General features: G+C 48.4%; 1 protein-coding gene across 7 annotated transcripts in view; it reads right to left on the bottom strand.

Annotated features, from left to right (window-relative positions):
• LOC134225797 (uncharacterized) overlaps positions 1–12,824 on the bottom strand; it is a 220,776-nt gene that overhangs the window by 182,702 nt on the left and 25,250 nt on the right. For 2 of the 7 annotated variants that reach the window (XM_062706154.1, XM_062706152.1), the window contains 2 exons: positions 11,368–11,478; positions 10,169–10,821 (listed from right to left, as the gene is read on the bottom strand). In XM_062706154.1, the coding sequence (XP_062562138.1) occupies positions 10,169–10,193 (25 nt within the window). In that variant the 5' untranslated portion in view covers positions 10,194–10,821; positions 11,368–11,478. Of the gene's footprint in view, positions 1–10,168; positions 10,822–11,077; positions 11,479–12,824 lie in introns of all 7 variants that reach the window. The other 5 variants (XM_062706148.1, XM_062706150.1, XM_062706149.1 and 2 more) reach the window with 5 other exon arrangements.

Raw genomic sequence — 12,824 nt, 5'->3', positions numbered from 1 at the left:
GAGCTACTTAAAAGGAGGCTTCTGAGTATTTTGAAAAGACCCCTCTTGAACGTAGACTTCCAAGCCTCTAGTAAGGAGAATACCGAGCCCCTTGAAGAGAGGCTTCTGGGGCTCTTGAAAGGAGGCTTCCGGACCTCTTGAAAGGAGGCTTCCGGACCTCTTGAAAGGAGGCTTCCGAGCCTCTTGAAAGGAGGCTGTCGGGCCTCTGGAAAGGAGGCTTCCGCGCCTCTTAGGAGGAGGCTTCCGGGCCTCTTGAAAGGAGGCTTCCGGACCTCTTGAAAGCAGGCTTCCGTGTCTCTTGGAAGGAGGCTTCCGGGCCTTTTTAAAGGAGTTTCCCGGCCCTCTTGAAAGGAGTTTCTCGGGCCACTTGAAAGGAGGCTTCCGGGCCTCTTGAAATGAGACTTCAAGGCCTCTTAAAAGGAGGCTTCCGGGCCTCTTGAAAGGAGGCTTCCGGGCCTCTTGAAAGGAGGTTTCCGGGCCTCTTGAAAGGAGGCTTCCGGGCCTCTTGAAAGGAGCCTTCCGGGCCTCTTGAAAGGAGCCTTCCGGGCCTCTTGAAAGGAGCCTTCCGGGCCTCTTGAAAGGAGCCTTCCGGGCCTCTTGAAAGGAGCCTTCCGGGCCTCTTGAAAGGAGGCTTCCGGGCCTCTTGAAAGGAGCCCTCCGGGCCTCTTGAAAGGGGGCTTCCGGGCCTCTTGAAAGGAGGCTTCCGGGCCTCTTGAAAGGAGGCTTCCGGGCCTCTTGAAAGGAGGCTTCCGGGCCTCTTGAAAGGAGGCTTCCGGGCCTCTTGAAAGGAGGCTTCCTGGCCTCTTGAAAGGAGGCTTCCGGGCCTCTTGAAAGGAGGCTTCCGGGCCTCTTGAAAGGAGGCTTCCTGGCCTCTTGAAAGGAGGCTTCCGGGCCTCTTGAAAGGAGGCTTCCGGGCCTCTTGAAAGGAGGCTTCCGGGCCTCTTGAAAGGAGGCTTCCGGGCCTCTTGAAAGGAGGCTTCCGGGCCTCTTGAAAGGAGGCTTCCGGGCCTCTTGAAAGGAGGCTTCCTGGCCTCTTGAAAGGAGGCTTCCGGGCCTCTTGAAAGGAGGCTTCCGGGCCTCTTGAAAGGAGGCTTCCGGGCCTCTTGAAAGGAGGCTTCCGGGCCTCTTGAAAGGAGGCTTCCGGGCCTCTTGAAAGGAGGCTTCCGGGCCTCTTGAAAGGAGGCTTCCGGGCCTCTTGAAAGGAGGCTTCCGGGCCTCTTGAAAGGAGGCTTCCGGGCCTCTTGAAAGGAGGCTTCCGGGCCTCTTGAAAGGAGGCTTCCGGGCCTCTTGAAAGGAGGCTTCCAAGCCTCTTGAAAGGAGGCTTCCAAGCCTCTTGAAAGAAGGCTTCCGGGCCTCTTGAAATGAGACTTCAAGGCCTCTTAAAAGGAGGCTTCCGGGCCTCTTGAAAGGAGGTTCCCGGACCTCTTGAAAGGAGGGTTCCGGGCCTCTTGAAAGGAGCCTTCCGGGCCTCTTGAAAGGAGCCTTCCGGGCCTCTTGAATAGAGCCTTCCAGGCCTCTTGAAAGGAGCCTTCCGGGCCTCTTGAAAGGAGTCTTCCGGGCCTCTTGAAAGGAGCCTTCCGGGCCTCTTGAAAGGAGCCTTCCGGGCCTCTTGAAAGGAGCCTTCCGGGCCTCTTGAAAGGGGCCTTCTGGGCCTCTTGAAAGGAGGCTTCCGGGCCTCTTGAAAGGAGGCTTCCGGGCCTCTTGAAAGGAGGCTTCCGGGCCTCTTGAAAGGAGGCTTCCGGGCCTCTTGAAAGGAGGCTTCCGGGCCTCTTGAAAGGAGGCTTCCGGGCCTCTTGAAAGGAGGCTTCCGGGCCTCTTGAAAGGAGCCTTCCGGGCCTCTTGAAAGGGGCTTCCGGGCCTCTTGAAAGGAGGCTTCCGGGCCTCTTGAAAGGAGGCTTCCGGGCCTCTTGAAAGGATGCTTCCGGGCCTCTTGAAAGGAGGCTTCCGGGCCTCTTGAAAGGAGGCTTCCGGGCCTCTTGAAAGGAGGCTTCCGGGCCTCTTGAAAGGAGGCTTCCGGGCCTCTTGAAAGGAGGCTTCCGGGCCTCTTGAAAGGAGGCTTCCGGGCCTCTTGAAAGGAGGCTTCCGCCCGAGCAGCACAAGTCAGACAAAAATGGTTACAGCAACTTGATTGTGACTAAATCTCGTCACATATCAGTTGCAGAAACCAATAAGGAACATGTGTGCTGCTAGGGCGGGCCTCTTGAAAGGAGGCTTCCGGGCCTCTTGAAAGGAGGCTTCCGGGCCTCTTGGAAGGAGGCTTCCGGGCCTCTTGAAAGGAGGCTTCCGGGCCTCTTGAAAGGAGGCTTCCGGGCCTCTTGAAAGGAGGCTTCCGGGCCTCTTGAAAGGAGGCTTCCGGGCCTCTTGAAAGGAGGCTTCCGGGCCTCTTGAAAGGAGGCTTCCGGGCCTCTTGAAAGGAGGCTCCTGGGCCTCTTGAAAGGAGGCTTCTGGGCCTCTTGAAAGGAGGCTTCCGGGCCTCTTGAAAGGAGGCTTCCGGGCCTCTTGAAAGGAGGCTTCCGGGCCTCTTGAAAGGAGGCTTCCGGGCCTCTTGAAAGGAGGCTTCCGGGCCTCTTGAAAGGAGGCTTCCGGGCCTCTTGAAAGGAGGCTTCCGCCCGAGCAGCACAAGTCAGGCAAAATTGGTTGCAGCAACTTGTTTGTGACTAAATCTGGTCACATACGAGTTGCAGTAACCTAAGTTGAACAAGTGTGCTGCTAGGGCGGGCCTCTTGAAAGGAGGCTTCCGAGCTTCTTGAAAGGAGGCTTCCGGCCTCTTGGAAGGAGGCTTCCAGGCCTCTTGAAAGGAGGCTTCCTGGCCTCTTGAAAGGAGGCTTCCGGGCCTCTTGAAAGGAGGCTTCCGGGCCTCTTGAAAGGAGGCTTTCGGGCCTCCTGAAAGGCGGCTTGCTGGCCTCTTGAAAGGAGGCTTCCGGGCCTCTTGAAAGGAGGCTTCCGGGCCTCTTGAAAGGAGGCTTCCGAGCCTCTTGAAAGGAGGCTTCCGGGCCTCTTGGAAGGAGGCTTCCGGGCCTCTTGAAAGGACGCTTCCGGGCCTCTTGAAAGGAGGCTTCCGGGCCTCTTGAAAGGAGGCTTCCGGGCCTCTTGAAAGGAGGCTTCCGGGCCTCTTGAAAGGAGGCTTCCGGGCCTCTTGAAAGGAGGCTTCCGGGCCTCTTGAAAGGAGGCTTCCGGGCCTCTTGAAAGGAGGCTTCCGGGCCTCTTGAAAGGAGGCTTCTGGCCTCTTGAAAGGAGGCTTCCGGGCCTCTTGAAAGGAGGCTTCCGGGCCTCTTGAAAGGAGGCTTCCGGGCCTCTTGAAAGGAGGCTTCCGGACCTCTTGAAAGCAGGCTTCCGGGCCTCTTGAAAGGAGGCTTCCGGGCCTTTTTAAAGGAGTTTCCCGGCCCTCTTGAAAGGAGTTTCTCGGGCCACTTGAAAGGAGGCTTCCGGGCATTTTGAAATGAGACTTCAAGGCCTCTTAAAAGGAGGCTTCCGGGCCTCTTGAAAGGAGGCTCTTGAAAGGAGGCTTCCGGGCCTCTTGAAAGGAGGCTTCCAAGCCTCTTGAAAGGAGGCTTCCAAGCCTCTTGAAAGGAGGCTTCCGGGCCTCTTGAAAGGAGGCTTCCGGGCCTCTTGAAAGGAGGCTTCCGGGCCTCTTGAAAGGAGGCCTGGCCTCTTGAAAGGAGGCTTCCTGGCCTCTTGAAAGGAGGCTTCGGGCCTCTTGAAAGGATGCTTCCGGGCCTCTTGAAAGGAGGCTTCCGGGCCTCTTGAAAGGAGGCTTCCGGGCCTCTTGAAAGGAGGCTTCCGGGCCTCTTGAAAGGAGGCTTCCGGGCCTCTTGAAAGGAGGCTTCCGGGCCTCTTGAAAGGAGGCTTCCGCCTAAGCAGCACAAGTCAGGCACAATCGGTTGCAGCAACTTGTTTGTGACTAAATCTGGTCACATACGAGTTGCAGTAACCTAAGTTGAACAAGTGTGCTGCTAGGGCGGGCCTCTTGAAAGGAGGCTTCCAAGCCTCTTGAAAGGAGGCTTCCGGGCCTCTTGGAAGGAGGCTTCCGGGCCTCTTGAAAGGAGGCTTCCGGGCCTCTTGAAAGGAGGCTTCCGGGCCTCTTGAAAGGAGGCTTCCGGGCCTCTTGAAAGGAGGCTTCCGGGCCTCTTGAAAGGAGGCTTCCGGGCCTCTTGAAAGGAGGCTTCTGGCCCTCTTGAAAGGAGGCTTCCGGGCCTCTTGAAAGGAGGCTTCCAGGCCTCTTGAAAGGAGGCTTCCGGGCCTCTTGAAAGGAGGCCTGGCCTCTTGAAAGGAGGCTTCCGGGCCTCTTGAAAGGAGGCTTCCGGGCCTCTTGAAAGGAGGCTTCCTGGGCCTCTTGAAAGGAGGCTTCCGGGCCTCTTGAAAGGAGGCTTCCTGGGCCTCTTGAAAGGAGGCTTCCGGGCCTCTTGAAAGGAGGCTTCCGGGCCTCTTGAAAGGAGGCTTCCGGGCCTCTTGAAAGGAGGCTTCGGGCCTCTTGAAAGGAGGCTTCCTGGCCTCTTGAAAGGAGGCTTCCTGGCCTCTTGAAAGGAGGCCTGGCCTCTTGAAAGGAGGCCTGGGCCTCTTGAAAGGAGGCTTCTGGCCTCTTGAAAGGAGGCTTCCGGGCCTCTTGAAAGGAGGCTTCGGGCCTCTTGAAAGGAGGCTTCAGGCCTCTTGAAAGGAGGCTTGGGCCTCTTGAAAGGAGGCTTCGGGCCTCTTGAAAGGAGGCTTCCGGGCCTCTTGAAAGGAGGCTTCCTGGCCTCTTGAAAGGAGGCTTCCTGGCCTCTGGAAAGGAGGCTTCGGGCCTCTTGAAAGGAGGCTTCCGGGCCTCTTGAAAGGAGGCTTCCGGCCTCTTGAAAGGAGGCTTCCTGGCCTCTTGAAAGGAGGCTTCCGGGCCTCTTGAAAGGAGGCTTCCTGGCCTCTTGAAGGAGGCTTCTGGCCTCTTGCAAGGAGGCTTCCGGGCCTCTTGAAAGGAGGCTTCCGGGCCTCTTGAAAGGAGGCTTCCGGGCCTCTTGAAAGTAGGCTTCCAGGCCTCTTGAAAGAAGGCTTCCGGGCCTCTTGGAAGGAGGCTTCCAGGCATCTTGGAAGGAGGCTTCTGGGCCTCTTGGAAGGAGGCTTCTGGGCCTCTTGGAAGGAGGCTTTCGTGCCTCTTGGAAGGAGGCTTCCGGGCCTCTTGGAAGGAGGCTTCCGGGCCTCTTGGAACGAGGCTTCCGGGCCTCTTAGAACGAGGCTTCCGGGCTTCTTGGAAGGAGGCTTCCGGGCCTCTTGGAAGGAGGCTTCCAGGCCTCTTGGAAGGAGGCTTCCAGGCCTCTTGGAAGGAGGCTTCCAGGCCTCTTGGAAGGAGGCTTCCGGGCCTCTTGGAAGGAGGCTTCCGGGCCTCTTGGAAGGAGGCTTCCAGGCCTCTTGGAAGGAGGCTTCCAGGCCTCTTGGAAGGAGGCTTCCAGGCCTCTTGGAAGGAGGCTTCCAGGCCTCTTGGAAGGAGGCTTCCAGGCCTCTTGGAAGGAGGCTTCCAGGCCTCTTGGAAGGAGGCTTCCAGGCCTCTTGGAAGGAGGCTTCCAGGCCTCTTGGAAGGAGGCTTCCAGGCCTCTTGGAAGGAGGCTTCCAGGCCTCTTGGAAGGAGGCTTCCAGGCCTCTTGGAAGGAGGCTTCCAGGCCTCTTGGAAGGAGGCTTCCAGGCCTCTTGGAAGGAGGCTTCCAGGCCTCTTGGAAGGAGGCTTCCAGGCCTCTTGGAAGGAGGCTTCCAGGCCTCTTGGAAGGAGGCTTCCAGGCCTCTTGGAAGGAGGCTTCCAGGCCTCTTGGAAGGAGGCTTCCAGGCCTCTTGGAAGGAGGCTTCCAGGCCTCTTGGAAGGAGGCTTCCAGGCCTCTTGGAAGGAGGCTTCCAGGCCTCTTGGAAGGAGGCTTCCAGGCCTCTTGGAAGGAGGCTTCCAGGCCTCTTGGAAGGAGGCTTCCAGGCCTCTTGGAAGGAGGCTTCCAGGCCTCTTGGAAGGAGGCTTCCAGGCCTCTTGGAAGGAGGCTTCCAGGCCTCTTGGAAGGAGGCTTCCAGGCCTCTTGGAAGGAGGCTTCCAGGCCTCTTGGAAAAAGGCTTCCAGGCCTCTTGGAAGGAAGCTTCCAGGCCTCTTGGAAGGAGGCTTCCAGGCCTCTTGGAAGGAGGCTTCCAGGCCTCTTGGAAGGAGGCTTCCAGGCCTCTTGGAAGGAGGCTTCCAGGCCTCTTGGAAGGAGGCTTCCAGGCCTCTTGGAAGGAGGCTTCAGGCCTCTTGGAAGGAGGCTTCCAGGCCTCTTGGAAGGAGGCTTCCAGGCCTCTTGGAAGGAGGCTTCCAGGCCTCTTGGAAGGAGGCTTCCAGGCCTCTTGGAAGGAGGCTTCCAGGCCTCTTGGAAGGAGGCTTCCAGGCCTCTTGGAAGGAGGCTTCCAGGCCTCTTGGAAGGAGGCTTCCAGGCCTCTTGGAAGGAGGCTTCCAGGCCTCTTGGAAGGAGGCTTCCAGGCCTCTTGGAAGGAGGCTTCCAGGCCTCTTGGAAAGCGGCTTCCAGGCCTCTTGGAAGGAGGCTTCCGGGCCTCTTGAATCAAAAAAGGAGAGAAAATAGACTTTAAATATGCTACAAGAGATGAATGCTGGAGAATTTTTTTCTCAAATCTTCACTGGTCATTCTGGTAAAAGCGTTTCCAACAATTAAAATGCTTTTGTCATGTATGTCACATTATCATGTATGTCACAAATCATCATTGTATTTATATAACTGTTGATGACGCTTTAGGAAACAGTTGTAATTTTTCCAAAAATCCAAGTAAATGATGTCAGTTGCAACAGTTTCTAGTATTTCTTGATCATATCATGTAGAGCAAAGCGATGTTGAGTGTCGCACTGACTACGTTAGTAACAACAAATATCTAAGCAGCAGAACTGCAACCCGATCCTTGAATTCTTATTGAAATAAATCGGACATTTTTTTAAGATTATTTATTCGCAGGCTGGTTCAACCAGGGAGTTAAGGTACCCCGGGGCAAGTGAAAATACGGGGTAAGTGGGTACTATGACTGCAGATGAATCGATGAACGTTTTTAATAGCAACAATGTTCTAGGAAGATGAAGCAGAACTATAAACGAATTAACCCGACAAAAACATATTTGGAATCAAAACCATTTGAGGCACCATACTAATGCTATTGCTTGATCATGACTTTAAACTACCGGGAAAATCTATTACTTTTATTTTAATTCAATGGATTTCCAACTAAACTAAATTGAACAACAGTTATTGACCAAATGTGTATTTTACATTATGAAAATAATCTCCCTCATGAAGAAGAGCAATGGCTATAACTATGCGATATTCTTCTGTTCACAGTGCAATTAATCTATTTGTTCTACAATAGGTCAACAGAATTTGTCTTGCGTTTTGTAATTTTCAAACTTCGCATCAGATTTTCAGATAAATGAAGTGTTTAACACATAAATTGTCTATTTTGTTCTGTTTCAAATTAAAAATACTGTTCATCGCCTACATAAAAACGTTTCATCTGAAGTATTGATTTATGTAATAATTTGAATTTTAAAAAGAGAAATATTTATTCATACGAAAAGTGAATGAAGATTTGCTCATCCTTGCCACCTAAAAAATTTGGTACAAAACTAAGCTAATGAAGAACAAGACAACAGCCAAATAAACAGTAAATCGGCTGTTGTCTTGTTTTCATATCTGCTAAGATTATAATCCCTTACTTGTTGCAAAAATAAAGTCCGACATGCAACCATGATCTGAAAATACTAATACTCAGAAATAATATGAACAGTATATCTACATTCCTCAAATTAGTTTCGTTCGACAGTAGAAAACAGAATAGGTCCCACTTGCCCCGTTTGAAGGGGTAAGTCGGTCCTGAAGGTAAATTTATTTCTTGCACTACCAATATTTTTGTAATTGAATAAATGGCCTCCAACACTTCAACAATGGAAGCATGTAATGGTGTATCAGTGGTTAATGTTCTGAAATAACCTGTTTTCTAAGTATGCGTTAACAATTTTGCTGAACTAGCGTTTTTTAAGGTCCCACTTGCCCCGGGGTACCTTATCCTAGGTTCTTCGGGTTCATCTGCAAATACGCGGTTTTGAATGATCTTACTTTTGAGGTGGAATGTTTGCAGAAATGAAAGCTGGTCGAGTTCGGAATATGTCACGTTACGCGCATCATGGCATCGATGTGTATAAGGAACTATTTCGACCAAATCTGTGTCATTTTTTTTTATTGTTATCATGCTCACTAGCTGGTTGGACGGCCTCATTTTCCCTCTCTTTAAGAAAGGGCACAGACTGGAGTCCGCCAATTACCGAGGAATAACCCTCCTTAATTCGGCGTACAAAATTATGTCCCGTATTCTGTTCAACAGATTGAGACCGCTTGAAAAGTCCTTCGTCGGCGAATACCAAGCAGGTTTTCGTGAGGCCGATCAACAACGGATCTGATGTTAATCCTGAGACTAATACTTGATAAATTCCGGGAGTACAACTTGCAAACACATCATCTGTTTATTGATTTCAAGGCGGCGTACGATTCAGTGAAACGGAATGAATTATGGCAAATTATGCTTGTACATGGTTTTCCGGCGAAACTGATACGGCTGATACATTTTCAGAACTAACTCTCTCAAATATATTTTTGTACACATGCCAACCAAGTAGGATGAGTATTTAGTATTGTCCGGGTCCTACACACTTGCTTCATCAGCAACGGCGGTCAATGAAGTAGGGTGTGTATTGCGAGAGTTCGGCTGGTACCTGGTGCTGGGAATTTGGTTTCATCAGTACCCGCTAAGCTGCGGAGGACGACGAAGGTCCTTCGTAGCTTAGTAGGGAAAGCACCTGTCTAGCGTACTGGGGTCGTGGTATCAAAGCCCACCGAAGGGGCGGTTACCCTCCAATACCTTTTCCGAACTGAATCTATCACATGTTGTACATATGCATAATCAAGTTTCAGACATAGGTTGGTATCGTTTTTGTACCAGGTGTAGTTGACTTGGTAGACCAATTTGGAGAACCTAGAACATCTGATTTCAACATATTTGTCTCGTACATCAGAAGCATGGGCTCTATGAACTTTTCACTTATCACTGAAGTCACCATCGTCACCTAGTGGAGAAAAACCTTAGCCTGTTCAAAAAAAAGATATTTTAGTTACTAGATAAATATTGTCGCTGTCGTCGCTGTCCGGAACATCTTTTGCTGGCGAGGATAGGGGAGCTAAATGTCAAAGAAGGAAAATCCATACGATTTGACAGGTATGTACCACACATGTTTCGGACAGCAGAACAAAGGGAACCGAAGCGACAATCTTTATCTAGTAACTAAAATATCTTTTGTTCAAAAGCATAATATATCTAAATAGTCAGAATACATTTCAGAGTCAGTCAGATACATTCCGCTTTTCAATGTAAATGAAGTTTGAACTTAGTGAAGAAAACAGTGTTAAAATTTCCCAGTAATAAACGAAAATGGAACTAATCTATAAATAGATTGCTGCGCGTTAACGGACTAATAAGTATATGCACTGATTTCTGTAATTTATGCTAAATTACTTTGATTCGATTCTTGAACAAATTTTGCTTTTTAAATAATCATGTTTGCCTTTCTCGTATACAAAGTTTTAGTATTATAGTACTAGTACTGGATTGTTTTAAAAAAAATCCAACTGTTCCTCATTGTGCCAATTCTCACCGCAAACTAGTTTGTTTAGTTTTTTACAGAATCTTGATACTAACTTACTAACTAAATACGAACATCCTGTTTAAAACACAAATTAAAGTTGATTTATTCGTTTTAGATTAAACAAAATGCGAATGGCAAAAAAATATCGTTGGTGTTTTTTTCATAAATCCATCTGATATAATGATGATGAACAAAAAATGACAATTTATAGCGCTTGAGTTTCAACACCCTGCACTAAAGACATTGTCTAGGATGACGAATTGGAACCGTTCGACCCTACTCAAGAGTCTTGAGTCAAGACACATAGGTACTGCGTGTTAAATCGCTACTGACAACGGAAGGAAAGCATTCATCTTTTGCTTTTTAACCTTTATCGAACGGAAATCTATAATTCTTGTTAGTTTTTTTTATATCTCCCTCCATCATCCATTCCACATGGTTGTTTGTTCATAAACGACAGTTGTTGTCGAAAGCATTTAGACACCGTTGTCAATAACTCACCTAAATCACTGTCGCAGAGCACCATCTTGTCTCCCTTCCCGAATGCGGCCACGTATCCAGCGTATTGATAGCCTCTTCTATCGGCTAGGGTGCCGGTTGTCACTTATGGATTATCCAAAGGAGGTCTGTAGGTTTTTACCTAATTGGGCTCACCAGAGATCCGAAGAAGCCCCCAGTTCACTTCCGACGGGTTTATTAATGACGATGGTTTCTTTATTTACATTCACTCCGGCCAGTCTGGCTTAAATTTTTTGCTCTGTTTTGCTTCTTGTTCAACTAGGCATGCGGAACATACACAGCCCACAGCTTTTTACAACTCACTTCATTGCTTATGCATTCACTCGAATTACAATTCCGAATTCCAAATGGTAATTTACGGTTAAGTAATGCCAGACCACTTCACTTTTCTGCCCCCATTCTCTCGGCAGGAAAAAACGCGGGCCGTAAGGAAGACTTAAGCGTGCGCGTCGTTTTAAGTGTTCTTAAATGCTTTTTTTTCTTCTGCACTAAGTGTGCACTATGGCATTATTTTATTGGTACTACAAAACTCACTCGGTTCAACTGCACGGTTCGGTGATAGAGAGGGATTTTACTCCATCTAGTCTTGTACGCGCCACCGCACACTTACTGGTAGTCCAGCGATGCACAATCTTCTGCGGGAAACATGAGCTTAACTAATATCTTCAAAGTGATGTAGGGGAAAGCAGGTAAAGACGAACATCTTCATTAGTTATTATATCATAAAATATTAGGGCTTTCTGTAACGTTCGTTACTGAAGGATGAAGATAGGTCAAATATCAGTCTCTAAGATGAAATCCAATATGTGCTTTCAAATTTCACATATTTGTTAACAACAGAACATTTACTGTTCTTTAATTATTTTTAATTTGTCGATTGTCCACCTTTACCTACGTTCCCCTGCATTCGAATTGAGGGCTCATGGAGGTTCCAACTACCGAGCATGAGCCACCCACTCGGGCTCTGTGGTAAGATAATGCGAAACCAAAGCTCAAGCGCCATATATCCGCTAGGAAAGGGCTTAGGGTAGCTAGGATCGTTTTTCAATCGGCGACGGTGGCGGCCAATAACTCTTCGGTTGGAACAAGACTTGACTACCACTGAGTCTGCTGATTGAATGGTTTAGTTTAGGCTAGGCGCATGCCGTAGCAGTTTTGCCAATTCTGTTATGGTGCGTTACCGATGGGTAATCAGCCGGGCGGTACCCAGTGACCACAAAATGACAGTTATTCTCGTTGATTATTATCGTTTGGTGCGCTGGCCAGCTGATGGAGCAATTCGTAAGTGGTATCTGCAAGTAAGAAAAATATATAGATGTGTTATTGAGCGCGTTATTACAAGTGAGGTAGTATGAAGCAACAGAAAATGAACGATTTTAGCCGATTGCATCTTACGTCTAAAGGTGAACGTTTTCATTTAATCTACAGCATTGCAGTTGTGAAATCTTTTGGCGAAAAGTATTTCACAAAAAGTTCCACTTTTTCTATAATGGTAAACGACAAAGATAATTGAATACCGCCTAGTTCACATTTCGTACTTTCAAGTAGCTTTGTAGGGTAATAAGACCGGCTAAAATCTATATCTTCTAGGTATATACATAAAAATGAATTTCTGTCTGTCTGACTCTTACTCGGAAACTACTGAACGCCGATCGGTTCAATTTGTATGCAGAGCTTTTTAGGGTCGACGAAGGTTCCTAAGATGGTTCGAGACCCCTCCCCAATACAAATGAAACACCAATTTTATCATAACTCGAGAATAAATCAAGTAAATTGAACTAAATCTGGCATGTGGATGTTTTGGAAGGGCTCCCATACAAAATTTCTGCATAACTCGAGAACTAATCAGAGAATAAATTAATTTTAGGCGAAACGAAGTTCGCCGGCATTTCTCCAGGGATTCTTCAAAAAACCCTCCAGAAAAGCTTGTTTTATTTTTTCCAGAAATTCCTTCTAATGTTCCTCTATTTATAAAAAAAATCTAGTAATAAGTATATGGTAATCCTTCGGAATTTCCCTCAAGAATTGTTTAGGGATTTTTTTCAGTAAGACCTTTATTAAGAAGCTTATGGATGTGGCTTTCTCAGTTTGAGGATAATCAAAACGGCTAGATTTTAAAATGACCCTTAGGGTAATTTCAAAATCTAGCCGTTTTGATTATCCTCAAACTGAGAAAGCCACATCCATAAGCAACTTTAATTCCAGTCGACAATTAACAATAAATATTTTTTAAGAAGTTTTTCCATAAATTCATGCAGGAATTATTGTCAATTATTGGAACTTCATTTAAGCTCATAAAGGATTTTTTGCTGGGGCTTCTAACGGAAATTCCGCAGGATTTCCCAGAGGAATTTTCGAAGGAACTTCTAAAGGAGTTCACAAAAGAATTTCCGAATATCACTCACAAACGAATTTTCGGAAGGTTCCTTCATGAAGCAAAAATTTCTGCACAACTCGAGAACTAAACAGAGAATAAATTAATTTTAGGCGAAACGAAGTTCGTCGAATCTTCTAGTTTTAAATAAATGGACGTTTCGACCTGATGTATTTGACTGAAACGTTGAGTAATTTCAAAATGTTACCGTTTTTTAATCCTTCGACTGAGAAAGCCATTAAGGAGCTAAGTGACCTATTTTCC

The sequence above is a fragment of the Armigeres subalbatus genome, chromosome 3 (assembly GCF_024139115.2).
Source record: "Armigeres subalbatus isolate Guangzhou_Male chromosome 3, GZ_Asu_2, whole genome shotgun sequence".
Lineage (NCBI taxonomy): Eukaryota > Metazoa > Arthropoda > Insecta > Diptera > Culicidae > Armigeres > Armigeres subalbatus.
This window is presented reverse-complemented; position numbering and strand designations above follow the sequence as displayed.